General features: G+C 54.8%; 1 protein-coding gene across 1 annotated transcript in view; it reads left to right on the top strand.

Annotated features, from left to right (window-relative positions):
* The first annotated feature begins 644 nt into the window (after positions 1 to 644).
* VTCN1 (V-set domain containing T cell activation inhibitor 1) overlaps positions 645 to 16,378 on the top strand; it is a 167,934-nt gene continuing 152,200 nt past the window's right edge. The window contains exon 1 of the mRNA XM_078655874.1: positions 645 to 1,085. Within this exon, the coding sequence (XP_078512000.1) occupies positions 1,054 to 1,085 (32 nt within the window). The 5' untranslated portion in view covers positions 645 to 1,053. The remainder of the gene's footprint in view (positions 1,086 to 16,378) is intronic.

Genomic DNA, 16,378 nt, shown 5'->3' with positions numbered 1-16,378 from the left:
TTATGAAGGAAGGTAAAGCGTTTACGTCGACATAGCTCCTGAGTTGGACCCCATTTCTTGGTCTTACCACATCGAGCTAAGTACAATGGGAGTGGTTCTTCATGTCCAGATTCTGGTTGGAAGTTAAGAGTGCCAGTGATGGTGAAAATGTTTAGGAGGCAGTCTCCAATGTGAGGTAGCACTAGTCTAGAAAACTCAGAATAGTGTTACTACAAAAGAAGAGTGGCAGGAACCACAGCAAATGCCAAAATACAAAAATGTTATCTTATTTATATAGGCATCTTATAGAAACTGTAAATTCACCTGCAACTTTGAGCTCTTTTTTAAACTTGCCCATTTACTCGGTTGTTGATGGGTCGGGAACCCCCTATGTGCCTCAGAGTATGATGTTATTTTAAGGAACATTATTGTGGGCAATAGCCTGGCGTCCTTGCTAGCTAATAAAAAACAACACAGACATAACCTGTCAGGCTGCACCTCAGTCGAGAGGCCTTACAATGCAGGGGCAGCTCTCGGCGGCTCCTCTGCTCAGGTTGCACTGTCCCTTTCGGGTGGGGCCAAGACCGGCGGAGGGTGTGTCTGTCAGTCCTGACAGTGACGGATGAATGGATGGAGGAATGCCCCAGCGCCTCGCTCTGATTCAAGAATGTGCTGTCGCCGCTCCGGTGCTCACCGGGGTGAGGCCTCACCTGAGGCCGCCCCCCCTCCCTGTCTGTCCTATAGCGCCCTGAGGCCGCACCCCCTCCCTGTCTGTCCTATAGCGCCCTGAGGCCGCACCCCCTCCCTGTCTGTCCTATAGCGCCCTGAGGCCGCACCCCCTCCCTGTCTGTCCTATAGCGCCCTGAGGCCGCACCCCCTCCCTGTGTAGCGCCCTGAGGCTGGAGGGATCTCCCCTTCCGGACACACCTGCCTCTAACTCTGAGCTCCGGGCACAGGGACCGTCCTCCTATCGGGACAGACAGACAGACAGACTGGAGCTCTGCCTCTGACCCTCGCGCCTCGCCCGGGCGGAAGGTGGGCGCTTTGTCCACTGAGCTACCTCGGCAGCTGAGCATGGCCACCGCCGGGCAGATCATCTTCAGGAGGTAAAGGGGGGGGGGGGCGAGATACTGAGACCCGAGCGAGCGCCGAGACTCGGCGTCGAGGCGCCAGACTCTTATATCTGTGCAACCGTAAGGGGGAGGAGCAGGGATCGGAGTGTAAAGTGAGCACAGTGAGGGCAGTGAGGGTGGTGAATGAGTGGACCTCTCCTGAGGGCAGTGAGGGCGGTGAATGGGTGGATCTCAATGAAGGCAGTGAGGGTGGTGAATGGGTAGACCTCAATGAGGGCAGTGAGGGCGGTGAATGGGTAGACCTCAATGAGGGCAGTGAGGGCGGTGAATGGGTGGACCTCAATGAGGGCAGTGAGGGCGGTGAATGGGTAGACCTCAATGAGGGCAGTGAGGGCGGTGAATGGGTAGACCTCAATGAGGGCAGTGAGGGCGGTGAATGGGTGGACCTCAATGATGGCAGTGAGGGTGGTGAATGGGTGGACCTCAATGAAGGCAGTGAGGGTGGTGAATGGGTGGACCTCCCTTGAGAGCAGTGAGGGCGGTGAATGGGTGGACCTCCCCTGAGGGCAGTGAGGGTGGTGAATGGGTGGACCTCCGTGAGGGCAGTGAGGGCGGTGAATGGGTGGACCTCCCATGAGAGCAGTGAGGGCGGTGAATGGGTGGACCTCCCCTGAGGGCAGTGAGGGTGGTGAATGGGTGGACCTCCGTGAGGGCAGTGAGGGCGGTGAATGGGTGGACCTCCCATGAGAGCAGTGAGGGCGGTGAATGGGTGGACCTCAATGAAGGCAGTGAGGGTGGTGAATGGGTGGACCTCCCCTGAGGGCAGTGAGGGTGGTGAATGGGTGGACCTCAATGAAGACAGTGAGGGTGGTGAATGGGTGGACCTCCCCTGAGGGCAGTGAGGGTGGTGAATGGGTGGACCTCAATAAAGGCAGTGAGGGTGGTGAATGGGTGGACCTCCCCTGAGGACAGTGAGGGGGTGAATGGGTGGACCTCCCCTGAGGACAGTGAGGGTGGTGAATGGGTGGACCTCCCCTGAGGACAGTGAGGGTGGTGAATGGGTGCACCTCAATGAAGGCAGTGAGGGTGGTTAATGGGTAGACCTCAATGAGGGCAGTGAGTGCAGTGAATGGGTGGACCTCCGTGAGGTCAGTGAGGGCAGTGAATGGGTGGACCTCAATAAAGGCAGTGAGGGTGGTGAGTAGGTGGACCTCAATGAAGGCAGTGAGGGTGGTGAATGGGTGGACCTCCGTGAGGTCAGTGAGGGCAGTGAATGGGTGGACCTCAATGAAGGCAGTGAGGGTGGTTAATGGGTAGACCTCAATGAGGGCAGTGAGGGCAGTGAATGGGTGAACCTCAATGAAAGCAGTGAGGGTAGTGAGGGTGGTGAATGGGTGGACCTCAATGAGGGCAATGAGGGTAGTGAGGGTGGTGAATTTGTGGACCTCATTGAAGGCAGTGAGGGTGGTGAATGGGTGGATCTCAATGAAGGCAGTGAGGGTGGTGAATGGGTGGACCTCCCCTGAGGGCACGGAGGGTGGTGAATGGGTGGACCTCAATGAAGGCAGTGAGGGTGGTTAATGGGTAGACCTCAATGAGGGCAGTGAGGATGGTGAATGGGTGGCCCTCAATGAAGGCAGTGAGGGCGCTGAATGGGTGGACCTCAATGAAGGCAGTGAGGGTGGTGAATGGGTGGACCTCCCTGAGGGCAGTGAGGGCGGTGAATGGGTGGACCTCCGTGAGGTCAGTGAGGGCTGTGAATGGGTAGACCTCAATGAAGGCAGTGAGGGTGGTGAATGGGTGGACCTCAATGAAGGCAGTGAGGGTGGTGAATGGGTGGACCTCAATGAAGGCAGTGAGGGTGGTGAATGGGTGGACCTCAATGAGGGCGGTGAATGGGTGGACCTCAATGAAGGCAGTGAGGGTGGTGAATGGGTGGACCTCAATGAAGGCAGTGAGGGTGGTGAATGGGTGGACCTCCATGAGAGCAGTGAGGGTGGTGAATGGGTAGACCTCAATGAGGGCAGTGAGGGCGGTAAATGGGTGGACCTCCCCTGTGGGCAGTGAGGGCGGTGAATGGATGGATCTCCCGTGAGGGCAGTGAGGGAGGTGAATGGGTGGACCTCCCCTGAGGGCAGTGACGGAGGTGAATGGGTGGACCTCAATGAGGACAGTGAGGGTGGTGAATGGGTGAACCTCCCCTGAGGGCAGTGAGGGTGGGGAATGGGTGGACCTCCCCTGAGGGCAGTGAGGGTGGTGAATGGGTGGACCTCCCATGAGGGCGGTGAATGGGTGAACCTCCCCTGAGGGCAGTGAGGGAGGTGAATGGGTGGACCTCCCATGAGGGCAGTGAGGGTGGTTAATGGGTGGACCTCCCCTGAGGACAGTGAGGGTAGTGAATGGGTGGACCTCCCCTGAGGACAGTGAGGGTAGTGAATGGGTGGACCTCCCCTGAGGACGGTGAGGGTAGTGAATGGGTGGACCTCCCCTGAGGACAGTGAGGGTGGTGAATGGGTAGACCTCAATGAGGGCAGTGAGTGCAGTGAATGGGTGGACCTCCGTGAGGTCAGTGAGGGAAGTGAATGGGTGGACCTCAATAAAGGCAGTGAGGGTGGTGAGTAGGTGGACCTCAATGAAGGCAGTGAGGGTGGTGAATGGGTGGACCTCCGTGAGGTCAGTGAGGGCAGTGAATGGGTGGACCTCAATGAAGGCAGTGAGGGTGGTTAATGGGTAGACCTCAATGAGGGCAGTGAGGGCAGTGAATGGGTGAACCTCAAGGAAAGCAGTGAGGGTGGTGAATGGGTGGACCTCAATGAGGGCAGTGAGGGTAGTGAGGGTGGTGAATGGGTGGACCTCAATGAAGGCAGTGAGGGTGGTGAATGGGTGGATCTCAATGAAGGCAGTGAGGGTGGTTAATGGGTAGACCTCAATGAGGGCAGTGAGGGCGGTGAATGAGTGGACCTCAATAAAGGCAGTGAGGGTGGTGAATGGGTGGACCTCAATGAGGGCAGTGAGGGCGGTGAATGGGTGGACCTCAATGAAGGCAGTGAGGGTGGTGAATGGGTGGACCTCCCCTGAGGGCAGTGAGGGCGGTGAATGGGTGGACCTCCATGAGAGCAGTGAGGGTGGTGAATGGGTAGACCTCAATGAGGGCAGTGAGGGTGGTGAATAGGTGGACCTCAATGATGGCAGTGAGGGTGGTGAATGGGTGGACCTCAATGAAGGCAGTGAGGGTGGTGAATGGGTGGACCTCCCTTGAGAGCAGTGAGGGCGGTGAATGGGTGGACCTCCCCTGAGGGCAGTGAGGGTGGTGAATGGGTGGACCTCCGTGAGGGCGGTGAATGGGTGGACCTCCCATGAGAGCAGTGAGGGCGGTAAATGGGTGGACCTCAATGAAGGCAGTGAGGGTGGTGAATGGGTGGACCTCCCCTGAGGGCAGTAAGGGTGGTGAATGGGTGGACCTCAATGAAGACAGTGAGGGTGGTGAATGGGTGGACCTCCCCTGAGGGCAGTGAGGGTGGTGAATGGGTGGACCTCAATAAAGGCAGTGAGGGTGGTGAATGGGTGGACCTCCCCTGAGGACAGTGAGGGGGTGAATGGGTGGACCTCCCCTGAGGACAGTGAGGGTGGTGAATGGGTGGACCTCCCCTGAGGACAGTGAGGGTGGTGAATGGGTGGACCTCAATGAAGGCAGTGAGGGTGGTTAATGGGTAGACCTCAATGAGGGCAGTGAGTGCAGTGAATGGGTGGACCTCCGTGAGGTCAGTGAGGGCAGTGAATGGGTGGACCTCAATAAAGGCAGTGAGGGTGGTGAGTAGGTGGACCTCAATGAAGGCAGTGAGGGTGGTGAATGGGTGGACCTCCGTGAGGTCAGTGAGGGCAGTGAATGGGTGGACCTCAATGAAGGCAGTGAGGGTGGTTAATGGGTATACCTCAATGAGGGCAGTGAGGGCAGTGAATAGGTGAACCTCAATGAAAGCAGTGAGGGTAGTGAGGGTGGTGGATGGGTGGACCTCAATGAGGGCAATGAGGGTAGTGAGGGTGGTGAATGGGTGGACCTCAATGAAGGCAGTGAGGGTGGTGAATGGGTGGATCTCAATGAAGGCAGTGAGGGTGGTGAATGGGTGGACCTCCCCTGAGGGCAGTGAGGGTGGTGAATGGGTGGACCTCAATGAAGGCAGTGAGGGTGGTTAATGGGTAGACCTCAATGAGGGCAGTGAGGATGGTGAATGGGTGGCCTTCAATGAAGGCAGTGAGGGCGCTGAATGGGTGGACCTCAATGAAGGCAGTGAGGGTGGTGAATGGGTGGACCTCCCTGAGGGCAGTGAGGGCGGTGAATGGGTGGACCTCCGTGAGGTCAGTGAGGGCTGTGAATGGGTGGACCTCAATGAAGGCAGTGAGGGTGGTGAATGGGTGGACCTCAATGAAGGCAGTGAGGGTGGTGAATGGGTGGACCTCAATGAAGGCAGTGAGGGTGGTGAATGGGTGGACCTCAATGAGGGCAGTGAGGGCGGTGAATGGGTGGACCTCAATGAAGGCAGTGAGGGTGGTGAATGGGTGGACCTCCCCTGAGGGCAGTGAGGGCGGTGAATGGGTGGACCTCCATGAGAGCAGTGAGGGTGGTGAATGGGTAGACCTCAATGAGGGCAGTGAGGGCGGTAAATGGGTGGACCTCCCCTGAGGGCAGTGAGGGCGGTGAATGGATGGACCTCCGTGAGGGCAGTGAGGGTGGTGAATGGGTAGACCTCAAGGAGGGCAGTGAGGGCGGTGAATAGGTGGACCTCCCCTGAGGGCAGTGAGGGCGGTGAATGGGTGGACCTCCATGAGAGCAGTGAGGGTGGTGAATGGGTGGCCCCCCCTGAGGACAGTGAGGGTAGTGAATGGGTGGACCTCCCCTGAGGACAGTGAAGGTGGTGAATGGATGGACCTCCCCTGAGGGCAGTGAGGGTGGTGAATAGGTGGACCTCAATGATGGCAGTGAGGGTGGTGAATGGGTTGACCTCCCTGAGGGCAGTGAGGGCGGTGAATGGGTGGACCTCCTGTGAGAGCAGTGAGGGCGGTGAATGGGTGGACCTCAATGAAGGCAGTGAGGGTGGTGAATGGGTGGACCTCCCTTGAGAGCAGTGAGGGCGGTGAATGGGTGGACCTCCCCTGAGGGCAGTGAGGGTGGTGAATGGGTGGACCTCCGTGAGGGCAGTGAGGGCGGTGAATGGGTGGACCTCCCATGAGAGCAGTGAGGGCGGTGAATGGGTGGACCTCAATGAAGGCAGTGAGGGTGGTGAATGGGTGGACCTCCCCTGAGGGCAGTAAGGGTGGTGAATGGGTGGACCTCAATGAAGACAGTGAGGGTGGTGAATGGGTGGACCTCCCCTGAGGGCAGTGAGGACAGTGAATGGGTGGACCTCCCTTGAGGGCAGTGAGGGGGCGGTGAATGGGTGGACCTCCCCTGAGGGCAGTGAGGGGGCGGTGAATGGGTGGACCTCCCCTGAGGGCAGTGAGGGGGCGGTGAATGGGTGGACCTCCCCTGAGGGCAGTGAGGGGGCGGTGAATGGGTGGACCTCCCCTGAGGGCAGTGAGGGTGGTGAATGGGTGGACCTCCCCTGAGGACAGTGAGGGTGGTGAATGGGTAGACCTTAATGAGAGCAGTGAGGGTGGTGAATGGGTGGACCTCCCCTGAGGGCAATGAGGGAGGTGAATGGGTGGACCTCAATGAGGGCAGTGAGGGCGGTGAATGGGTGGACCTCCCCTGAGGGCAGTGAGGGCGGTGAATGGGTGGACCTCCCCTGAGGGCAGTGAGGGCGGTGAATGGGTGGACCTCCCCTGAGGACAGTGAGGGTAGTGAATGGGTAGACCTCAATGAGGGCAGTGAGGGCGGTGAATGGGTGGACCTCCCCTGTGGACAGTGAGGGTAGTGAATGGGTGGACCTCCCCTGAGGACAGTGAGGGTAGTGAATGGGTGGACCTCCCCTGAGGACAGTGAGGGTAGTGAATGGGTGGACCTCCCTTGAGGACAGTGAGGGTGGTGAATGGGTGGACCTCAATGAAGGCAGTTAGGGTGGTGAATGGGTGGACCTCCCCTGAGGACAGTGAGGGTAGTGAATGGGTGGACCTGAGGACAGTGAGGGTGGTGAATGGGTGGACCTCCATGAGAGCAGTGAGGGTGGTGAATGGGTGGCCCCCCTGAGGGCAGTGAGGGCTTTGAATGGGTGGACCTCAATAAAGGCAGTGAAGGTGGTGAATGGGTGGACCTCCCCTGAGGGCAGTGAGGGTGGTGAATAGGTGGACCTCAATGATGGCAGTGAGGGTGGTAAATGGGTGGACCTCCCTGAGGGCAGTGAGGGCGGTGAATGGGTGGACCTCCTGTGAGAGCAGTGAGGGCGGTGAATGGGTGGACCTCAATGAAGGCAGTGAGGGTGGTGAATGGGTGGACCTCCCTTGAGAGCAGTGAAGGCGGTGAATGGGTGGACCTCCGTGAGGGCAGTGAGGGCAGTGAATGGGTGGACCTCTCATGAGAGCAGTGAGGGCGGTGAATGGGTGGACCTCAATGAAGGCAGTGAGGGTGGTGAATGGGTGGACCTCCCCTGAGGGCAGTAAGGGTGGTGAATGGGTGGACCTCAATGAAGACAGTGAGGGTGGTGAATGGGTGGACCTCCCCTGAGGGCAGTGAGGACAGTGAATGGGTGGACCTCCCCTGAGGGCAGTGAGGGGGCGGTGAATGGGTGGACCTCCCCTGAGGGCAGTGAGGGGGCGGTGAATGGGTGGACCTCCCCTGAGGGCAGTGAGGGGGCGGTGAATGGGTGGACCTCCCCTGAGGGCAGTGAGGGGGCAGTGAATGGGTGGCCCTCCCTTGAGAGCAGTGAGGGCGGTGAATGGGTGGACCTCCCCTGAGGGCAGTGAGGGTGGTGAATGGGTGGACCTCCGTGAGGGCAGTGAGGGCGGTGAATGGGTGGACCTCCCATGAGAGCAGTGAGGGCGGTGAATGGGTGGACCTCAATGAAGGCAGTGAGGGTGGTGAGTGGGTGGACCTCCCCTGAGGGCAGTAAGGGTGGTGAATGGGTGGACCTCAATGAAGACAGTGAGGGTGGTGAATGGGTGGACCTCCCCTGAGGGCAGTGAGGACAGTGAATGGGTGGACCTCCCCTGAGGGCAGTGAGGGGGCAGTGAATGGGTGGACCTCAATGAAGGCAGTGAGGGTGGTTAATGGGTAGACCTCAATGAGGGCAGTGAGTGCAGTGAATGGGTGGACCTCCGTGAGGTCAGTGAGGGCAGTGAATGGGTGGACCTCAATAAAGGCAGTGAGGGTGGTGAGTAGGTGGACCTCAATGAAGGCAGTGAGGGTGGTGAATGGGTGGACCTCCGTGAGGTCAGTGAGGGCAGTGAATGGGTGGACCTCAATGAAGGCAGTGAGGGTGGTTAATGGGTAGACCTCAATGAGGGCAGTGAGGGCAGTGAATGGGTGAACCTCAATGAAAGCAGTGAGGGTGGTGAATGGGTGAACCTCAATGAGGGCAGTGAGGGTAGTGAGGGTGGTGAATGGGTGGACCTCAATGAAGGCAGTGAGGGTGGTGAATGGGTGGATCTCAATGAAGGCAGTGAGGGTGGTGAATGGGTGGACCTCCCCTGAGGGCAGTGAGGGTGGTGAATGGGTGGACCTCAATGAAGGCAGTGAGAGTGGTTAATGGGTAGACCTCAATGAGGGCAGTGAGGGCAGTGAATGAGTGGACCTCAATAAAGGCAGTGAGGGTGGTTAATGGGTAGACCTCAATGAAGGCAGTGAGGGTGGTGAATGGGTGGACCTCAATGAAGGCAATGAGGGTGGTGAATGGGTGGACCTCAATGAGGGCAGTGAGGGCGGTGAATGGGTGGACCTCAATGAAGGCAGTGAGGGTGGTGAATGGGTGGACCTCCCCTGAGGGCAGTGAGGGCGGTGAATGGGTGGACCTCAATGAAGGCAGTGAGGGTGGTGAATGGGTGGACCTCCCTTGAGAGCAGTGAGGGCGGTGAATGGGTGGACCTCAATGAAGGCAGTGAGGGTGGTGAATGGGTGGACCTCCCCTGAGGGCAGTAAGGGTGGTGAATGGGTGGACCTCAATGAAGACAGTGAGGGTGGTGAATGGGTGGACCTCCCCTGAGGGCAGTGAGGGTGGTGAATGGGTGGACCTCCTCTGAGGGCAGTGAGGGTGGTGAGGGTGGACCTCCCCTGAGGGCAGTGAGGGCGGTGATTGGGTGGACCTCAATGAGGGCAGTGAGGGCTTTGAATGGGTGGACCTCCCGTGAGGGCAGTGAGGGTGGTGAATGGGTGGACCTCAATGAGGGCAGTGAGGGCGGTGAATGGGTGGACCTCCCCTGAGGGCAGTGAGGGTGGTGAATGGTTGGACCTCCCTGAGGGCAGTGAGGGCGGTGAATGGGTGGACCTCCCCTGAGGGCAGTGAGGGTGGTGAATGGTTGGACCTCCCTGAGGGCAGTGAGGGTGGTGAATGGGTGGACCTCCCCTGAGGGCAGTGAGGGCGGTGAATGGGTGGACCTCCTGTGACAGCAGTGAGAGTTCATCAGTTCACTGTAGTTGTTAATGACTGGGCTGCTGTCCTGGGCTCTTCAGCCATGGTTCAATGTGTGCCAGCCAGAGCCAGCAATGCCAGGGCCCTGGGACCCCCGCTGCTGCTGGTGACTGAGGGGGGGGGAGCTCTTTAGTCACTTGTCACGAAGACATTCATCTTTTGTGTTGTAATTTTGTTTACAATATGCTTTTAAATGTGATGAAAATGTGTGACTCAATAATGTCTCATTCCTTTTAAAGACATGTGTAATTGACTTGAAATGTCTTTGAAAAAAACTAAATTAAGCTGAATAAAGCTGATAAACTTTAGAATTAACAGTCTACGGTTGATTTAGATTCTAATCGAATAACCTCCCTTAACACCCTATTTGTTTTTCCAGTATATGGGTGGTCCAGTCCAGGGAGTTACGGACCCAAGCCTTGCTTGATCTCATCAAATGTGTCAATAGCACATGAGGGAGAGAGGGAAGCTATGCCAACCTTTTGATGGGCTGGTGGGAGCAGCAGGTGCCCAAGGTCTTCAAGCAGTATGACGACCATGTAAAACTACGGTTACGGTATATTGTATATTATGGTATATTGTCTTTTTTGCGGCGGGAACTCCGCCGCAAAAGACAGGCATCATAATGCCCACGGCGGTGCCTGCACGGCACCGCCACCATAGCCTAATTGTACCTTATTCCGCAAGGTGGGCGGAAAAGGCCCGCCTTGCTTGTCCACAGCGGACGGTCTTTCCGTCCACAGAGGTACCTTTCCCATTCCCACCGCCATCCCAATTTGGCGGTGGGAATTTTAAGGGTGATGGTGGGAAGTCCACCACTGCCGGGCCGGCGGTCCTCACCGCCGGGCCAGCGGTCCTCACTGCCGGCCCAGCGGTGGCGGACTTCCCACCATCGTAATCGGCCCCTAAGTCTCTGGCATTTATGGGTATTGGTGACCTGAGCGTAGGGACTAGGGGGCCGATTGCGATGGTGGGAAGTCCGCCACCACTGGGCCGGCAGTGAGGGCCACCAGCCCGGTGATGGGGGACTTCCCACCATCACACTTAAAATTCCCACCACCAAATTAGGATGGTGGTGGGAAGGGGAAAGATACCTTGGCGGACGGAAAGACCGTCCGCCGAGGTCCCGTTAGGCGGGCATTTCTGCCCGCCTTGCTGGACCAGGTACAAAAGCGCTATTGCGGGGCATTATGATGCCTGTCTTTTGCGGCGGAGTTCCCACCGCAAAAAGACAGGCAGAAAATGCCTCCGGCGGCCGTTGCAGGCCCCCAGAGCGGTGGGGGGGGGATGCTGCACGTGGGGTCTACCTATGGTAGCCCCCTACATTTGCATGTACAAGGTGGCAGGCACCGCGCGGTTCCTGCCATGTTGTACATGCAAATGTAAAACATGTATTTTTACATTGTGGCGGGTGCTGCCACCCGCCACAATGTAAACATACAGGATGCCCCCGCCAGTGTGGTGGGAGCATCCTAATTCGTTTCGTGGGACCGCCGCACCTATTGCGGCGGTCCCTTTTCCAGCAGCGAAAGTCCGCCCACCATCGTAATCGGCCCCTAGGTTTGGATTGCATTGGTTGCGCATCGTGATGGTATTTGTCCGGTGTGCATCCTGCCTTTTTGCTTTGTTAGTGAGACTGAATTGAAGCGCTCTTTATATGTTACAGATGCAAAATAGAAAATATATCACATCACAATACCAATAATCAGAGAAAATTTCTCACAGGCTCGAATAGCTTCATCCTATCCCTCACAAGGCAAGCTCCCAAATGACAATCCCGGGGCCAAGAGACTTCAGAAGCCGGGAAATGCAACCCTAAGGGGACGCCTCCATCCCCCAGGAAGAAACACCAGCTTTTCCAAGTCAAGAGACCCCATTTTATAACATTCTCAATGCATGAGAAGACATCCTCTACAGCAAGGGAACGTACTGGTGCTGGCCGAGCCTCATGCAAGCTTTCCAAGGCAAAGGAGTTCACACGTATTCCCCTGTGCTCCCACACGTTCCAGCCCCTTATCTTAGTGAAGCCTGAAAAAGTAGAAAACACCTCCAAAAGTACAGAAAACAATCTTGAACGTGAATAACCTAAATAAAGCTAGTAACCTGGGGGCTGCATGTGTTTGCAGCACTCAAGCTAGACAGAGTCAGAAGTCAAGAGGGAATAAGGCACGTTTAAGCCTATAGGTAAAGTCCATTTACCAATGTACAACGTAATGCACATTTCTGCACTCTTACCTACAGCACTACACTCCGAGACAGAGAAGCACGTTCCACACATTTCTCTCTTTTATGCTTTCAAAGGCACATACCACACCCTCTGTTTCAAGCAAGGCTGACGCTGCCTTACTCTGGGAAGCACTCCCACTCTGAAGCTACAAGGGGACATGAAATGAAAGCATAAGGTAAATTGCAAGTGCAGATGTCTTACATTCAAGATAGAGTAAATTAAAAAAGCTAAAGTCAGTAAAACAATGGTAGACAAAGGTCATCACGTGGTCCCAATACACAGGAATGCCTACAGCACGACTGTGACCAGTGTGTACTCTCGTCACTGGGTTTGAGTACAACACAGAGGACAGTGGGCATCCTTATCCGGGGCCTCACCTCTCGTCTGTTGAGAATTGTTGCAACTTTTGTGTACTACTCACCGAAAAGCGATTCGACACCTCACCCGGGGTCATAAGCGCTATATAAATACAATTTGCAATAGACATACAATACTCTCTCGGTTGGGTTTGAGTAAGGCACAGGGGAGACTGGGCGTCCTTGTCTGGTATCCGACCTCTCACCCCGTTGTGAAGCAGTGCGATCAGTGTGTATTCCAACGCAAGGTTTAAGTAGGGCAGAGGATACAGTGTGCATCCTTGTTGAGTGTCTCTCTAAGCACCCTTTGTGAAGCAGTGCAACCAGTGTGCACTTTCACCACTGGGTTTGAGTAGGGTACAGTGGGTGTCCTTGTCTGGTGCCTCACTTCTCGCCCCATTGTGAAGTAGGGAGTCCAGTGTGTACTCACACTGCTTGGTTTGAGTAGGGCACAGGGTACAGTGGGCGTCCTTGTCTGGTGCTGTACCTCTCACTCTGGTGTGGAGTAGTACGACCAGTGTGTACTTTCGCCGCTGGGTTTGAGTATGGAACAGTGTGTGTCCCACCTCTCGCCCCGTTGTGAAGTAGTGTGACCAGTGTGTAGTTGTGTGGCTGAGTTGAGTAGGGCACAGTGTACAGCTGGTGTCCTTGTCTGGTGCCTCACCACTCACCCCACTGTGAAGTAGTGCGATCCGAGTGTACTCTCTCCGCTGGGTTTGAGTAGAGCCCAGGGGACATTGGACGTCCTTGTCTTATGCTTCACCCCTTACCCCATTGTGGACCAGTGCAACCAATGTGTACTGTCTCCACTGTTGAGTAGAGTACAGGGGAAAGTGAGCAAACTTGTCTGGTGCTCCACCTCTCGTCTCGTTTTGAAGTAGTGCGACCTGTATGTACTCTTCTGGGTGGGTTTGAGTAGGGTACAGGGTACAGTGGGCATCCTTGTCTGTTTCCCCAACTCTCTCCCCATTGCAAAGTAGTACGAAGAGTGTGAACACTCTCCACTGGGTTTGAGTAGGGTCCAGGGTACAGTGGACATCCTTGTCTGGTGCCCCACCGTTTGCCACGCTGTGAAGTAGTGTGACCCGTGTGTACTTGCTACAGCGGAGCTCCAAAAATCATTTCTAAATCAGCATCACCTTTCCCTAAAACCTCTGAAACACACATTTATTCTCCAGTGGGGCCCATAACACTGCACACTTACTCTGTTCACTTAACTTGATTTCAAGGATTGGTGAAACGCAAAGGAGTAATGCTGTAACATTTGGCGGAGTGTCTAACCTATTTAACCAGCTATTATTTACACTAGTCGTTTTATACAATTTACCATGGTTTTAACAAACATGAATTTTATTCAGACACACCACCATAGTGGACTTGGATCTGTTAGAAAGAAAATCAGGCGTAGGAAAAATTACAAGACCAGCTTTTAATATTCCATTTTCCGAACTTTTTTAAAAGCAAAACTTTAATATGTCTGACATTTAGGCTTTAATTAATTCTTTATTCAGTAAAATCTTAAACTTTATTTCAAAATGATCATTTTATTCAGAGCTCAGAAAACAGTCATTTATTTAAAGATCTGCAAAGAATAGATAGTTCCAAAGTCATTCTCTCCTAACATCCCTAACTAACGCCCTCATCGTATCCTTTCAGCCCTGCAAAGAAAACAAGAAATAAATCAAAGTATCTTACATCCAGGAATCGATCTGCAATCCAACAGCACTTCGAGAGGAAATCAAAAAAGCGACTCCCTCTAAGCAAAATCAGGGGTTTTTATACACTAATTTCCAAACTTAATCTTTCTAAAAAGAATCTAACATCACCAATTCGGGTTCTGATTGGACAATTTGGGGTGGGTGAGCATCTCCTCACCATTACAACATCATATTCACAGTGAATCAGCGAAATCATAAAGGGTTATTGTTTAGGACAGTCTCTGGCCTAGTCACTTCCTTGACTTGCAACGTCGTACTATTTTCCCACGTTCAGAACACTCGACTGTCCATGTTTTGGCAACCATCCTGACTTCCAGGGCAAGGCAGCCTTGAACTTCCCATCCGAGCACAGGCAGTTCACTCTCACTTGCAGGCTTTGGGCACGCATGCGCAGTCTAGCACTTGCTCGCAGTTAACCAGAGCAGCCATGTTTTTACTAGGCCTCAGAGGCCACTTTTGGAACTATCATAGAAACAAACACAATTTCATGGTAAATATGGAACTAAAACCTTTCTGTTTATTTCCCACCAAACTAATGTTTCCCTATTAGTTATTGCCTATGTTATGTTATGTTAAGGTGATTTATTGTGCGCACAGATACTCCAGCCAAGGAGCGTCCCGGCGCAAGGACAAGGCAAAACACAACACAACAGAGAATAAAGACAGAGCAACTAAAACAGGAAAGTTTTTATCGCCCTCCGAAAAGTCAAAAGGTCCTCCATCAAACGAATTTCAACAGGGAGGGAGTTCCATGCTGATGCAGCCACGACCCTGAAAGAACGGCCTCCCATACGGCTGAGCCTGAATCTGGGGACCACTGCAAGGGCCAAACCCTGGGAACGGAGACTGCGGGTGGGGACATAAAAGGAAAGGCAGCTCGACAAAATTTCCGGGCCGATACCTCTCAGAATCTTAAAAGCAAGACACAAGATCTTAAAGAGAATGCGCTTCCTAACCGGAAGCCAATGTAAAGAGCGAAGGACACCTGCCACAGAACTAAATCTGGGCAGGCCAACAATCGCTCTCGCCGCGGCATTCTGAACCCGTTGCAAACGGGTTAGTTCGGCCTGGTTAGCCCCAGCCAGGAGAGAACTGGCATAATCCAGGCGAGAGATGACAGTAGCCTGGATCACCAGTTGCCTGGTTGGGGCATCAAAGAACTTGAGTACTGGTCTCAAGCCCCTTAGAAGTCCAAAACAACAGGCCGCAGTCTTTTGTGTGTGCCCTACAAAGGAGAGGCCGGCATCCAACCATACCCCGAGATTTTTCACCTCCGACACCGGGGTCGGAGTAGGTCCCAGCTCTGAAGGCCACCATTGGTCGCCCCACAGCTCCACTCCCTTACCGACGACCATCACCTCCGTCTTTGTGGCATTAAGCTGAAGGCAGTTGCCTGTCAGCCAACTAGCCACCGCCTTCAGTCCAGACTGAAACCTGGGGGCCGCAATTTCCGCGTCCCCGCTGAGAGTAACCGCCAGCTGTGTGTCGTCGGCATATGAGACCAAGGTTAGGCCCCACTGCCTAGCGACATCAGCCAGCGGTCTCACGTAGAGATTGAACAACGTGGGACTCAGCGAGGACCCTTGCGGAACCCCCATGGCCAGCGGTTGGTAGTTGGACTTGAAGGGAGGAATGGCAACACAGAAGGAGCGGTCGTCTAAAAAGGAGCGGAACCATTGCAACACCAGACCGCCAATACCAGTCTCCTCGAGCCGGTGCAGGAGGATGCTGTGGTCCACCGTGTCAAAGGCGGCGCTAAGGTCTAACAAAATAAGCGCCGCCGTTTGACCAGCATCCAACCTTGCCCGGAGATGTTCCACCATCACAAGTAACGCGGTTTCCGTACTGTGCCCAGCACGGAATCCGTTTTGTGTGGGATCGAGGGCATTGGTTCGTGCCAAATGCTCAGACAGGGCCAGATTGACGTGGGCCTCAGTAATCTTGGCTGGCCAGGGTAGCAGCGAAATGGGGCGGTAACTTTCAGGCTTAGATGGGTCCAGAGTGGGCTTTTTAATAATTGGGGACACCACGGCTTGTTTCCACTTAGCTGGAACTACTCCCGTTTCCAAGGACAGATTGACAAGGGAGCATATAACTGAACGCCCCATAAAAGCCTGATCCCGAAAAAGAGCAGGCCTTACCGGATCGGATGGAGATCCGGATTTAACTTGCAATGCAAGTTTGTCAAAGCCGTCCGAGGTGAGGGGGGGGAAAACAAGCAGAGTAGTCTGATGGTGGGCCCCATTGATACTTTCCTCACTGTGCCCTGTACCAGGAAATGTCCGATAAATGGCTTGCACCTTCCCTAAAAAGTAGGATGCAAGGGATTCACAGTGGGAAAGAGAGCTTTCGGTCGTAGAGGTAATCCGCTTCGTCGTAAGATCTTTAACGGCCTTAAAGATGGCTTTCGACGGATTAGAACTGTTCCGGAATTCAGCGGCATAGAAGGCCGCACGGGCTCGGCAAA

Source organism: Lissotriton helveticus, chromosome 8, assembly GCF_964261635.1.
Source record: "Lissotriton helveticus chromosome 8, aLisHel1.1, whole genome shotgun sequence".
NCBI classification, from domain to species: Eukaryota; Metazoa; Chordata; class Amphibia; order Caudata; family Salamandridae; genus Lissotriton; species Lissotriton helveticus.
This window is presented reverse-complemented; position numbering and strand designations above follow the sequence as displayed.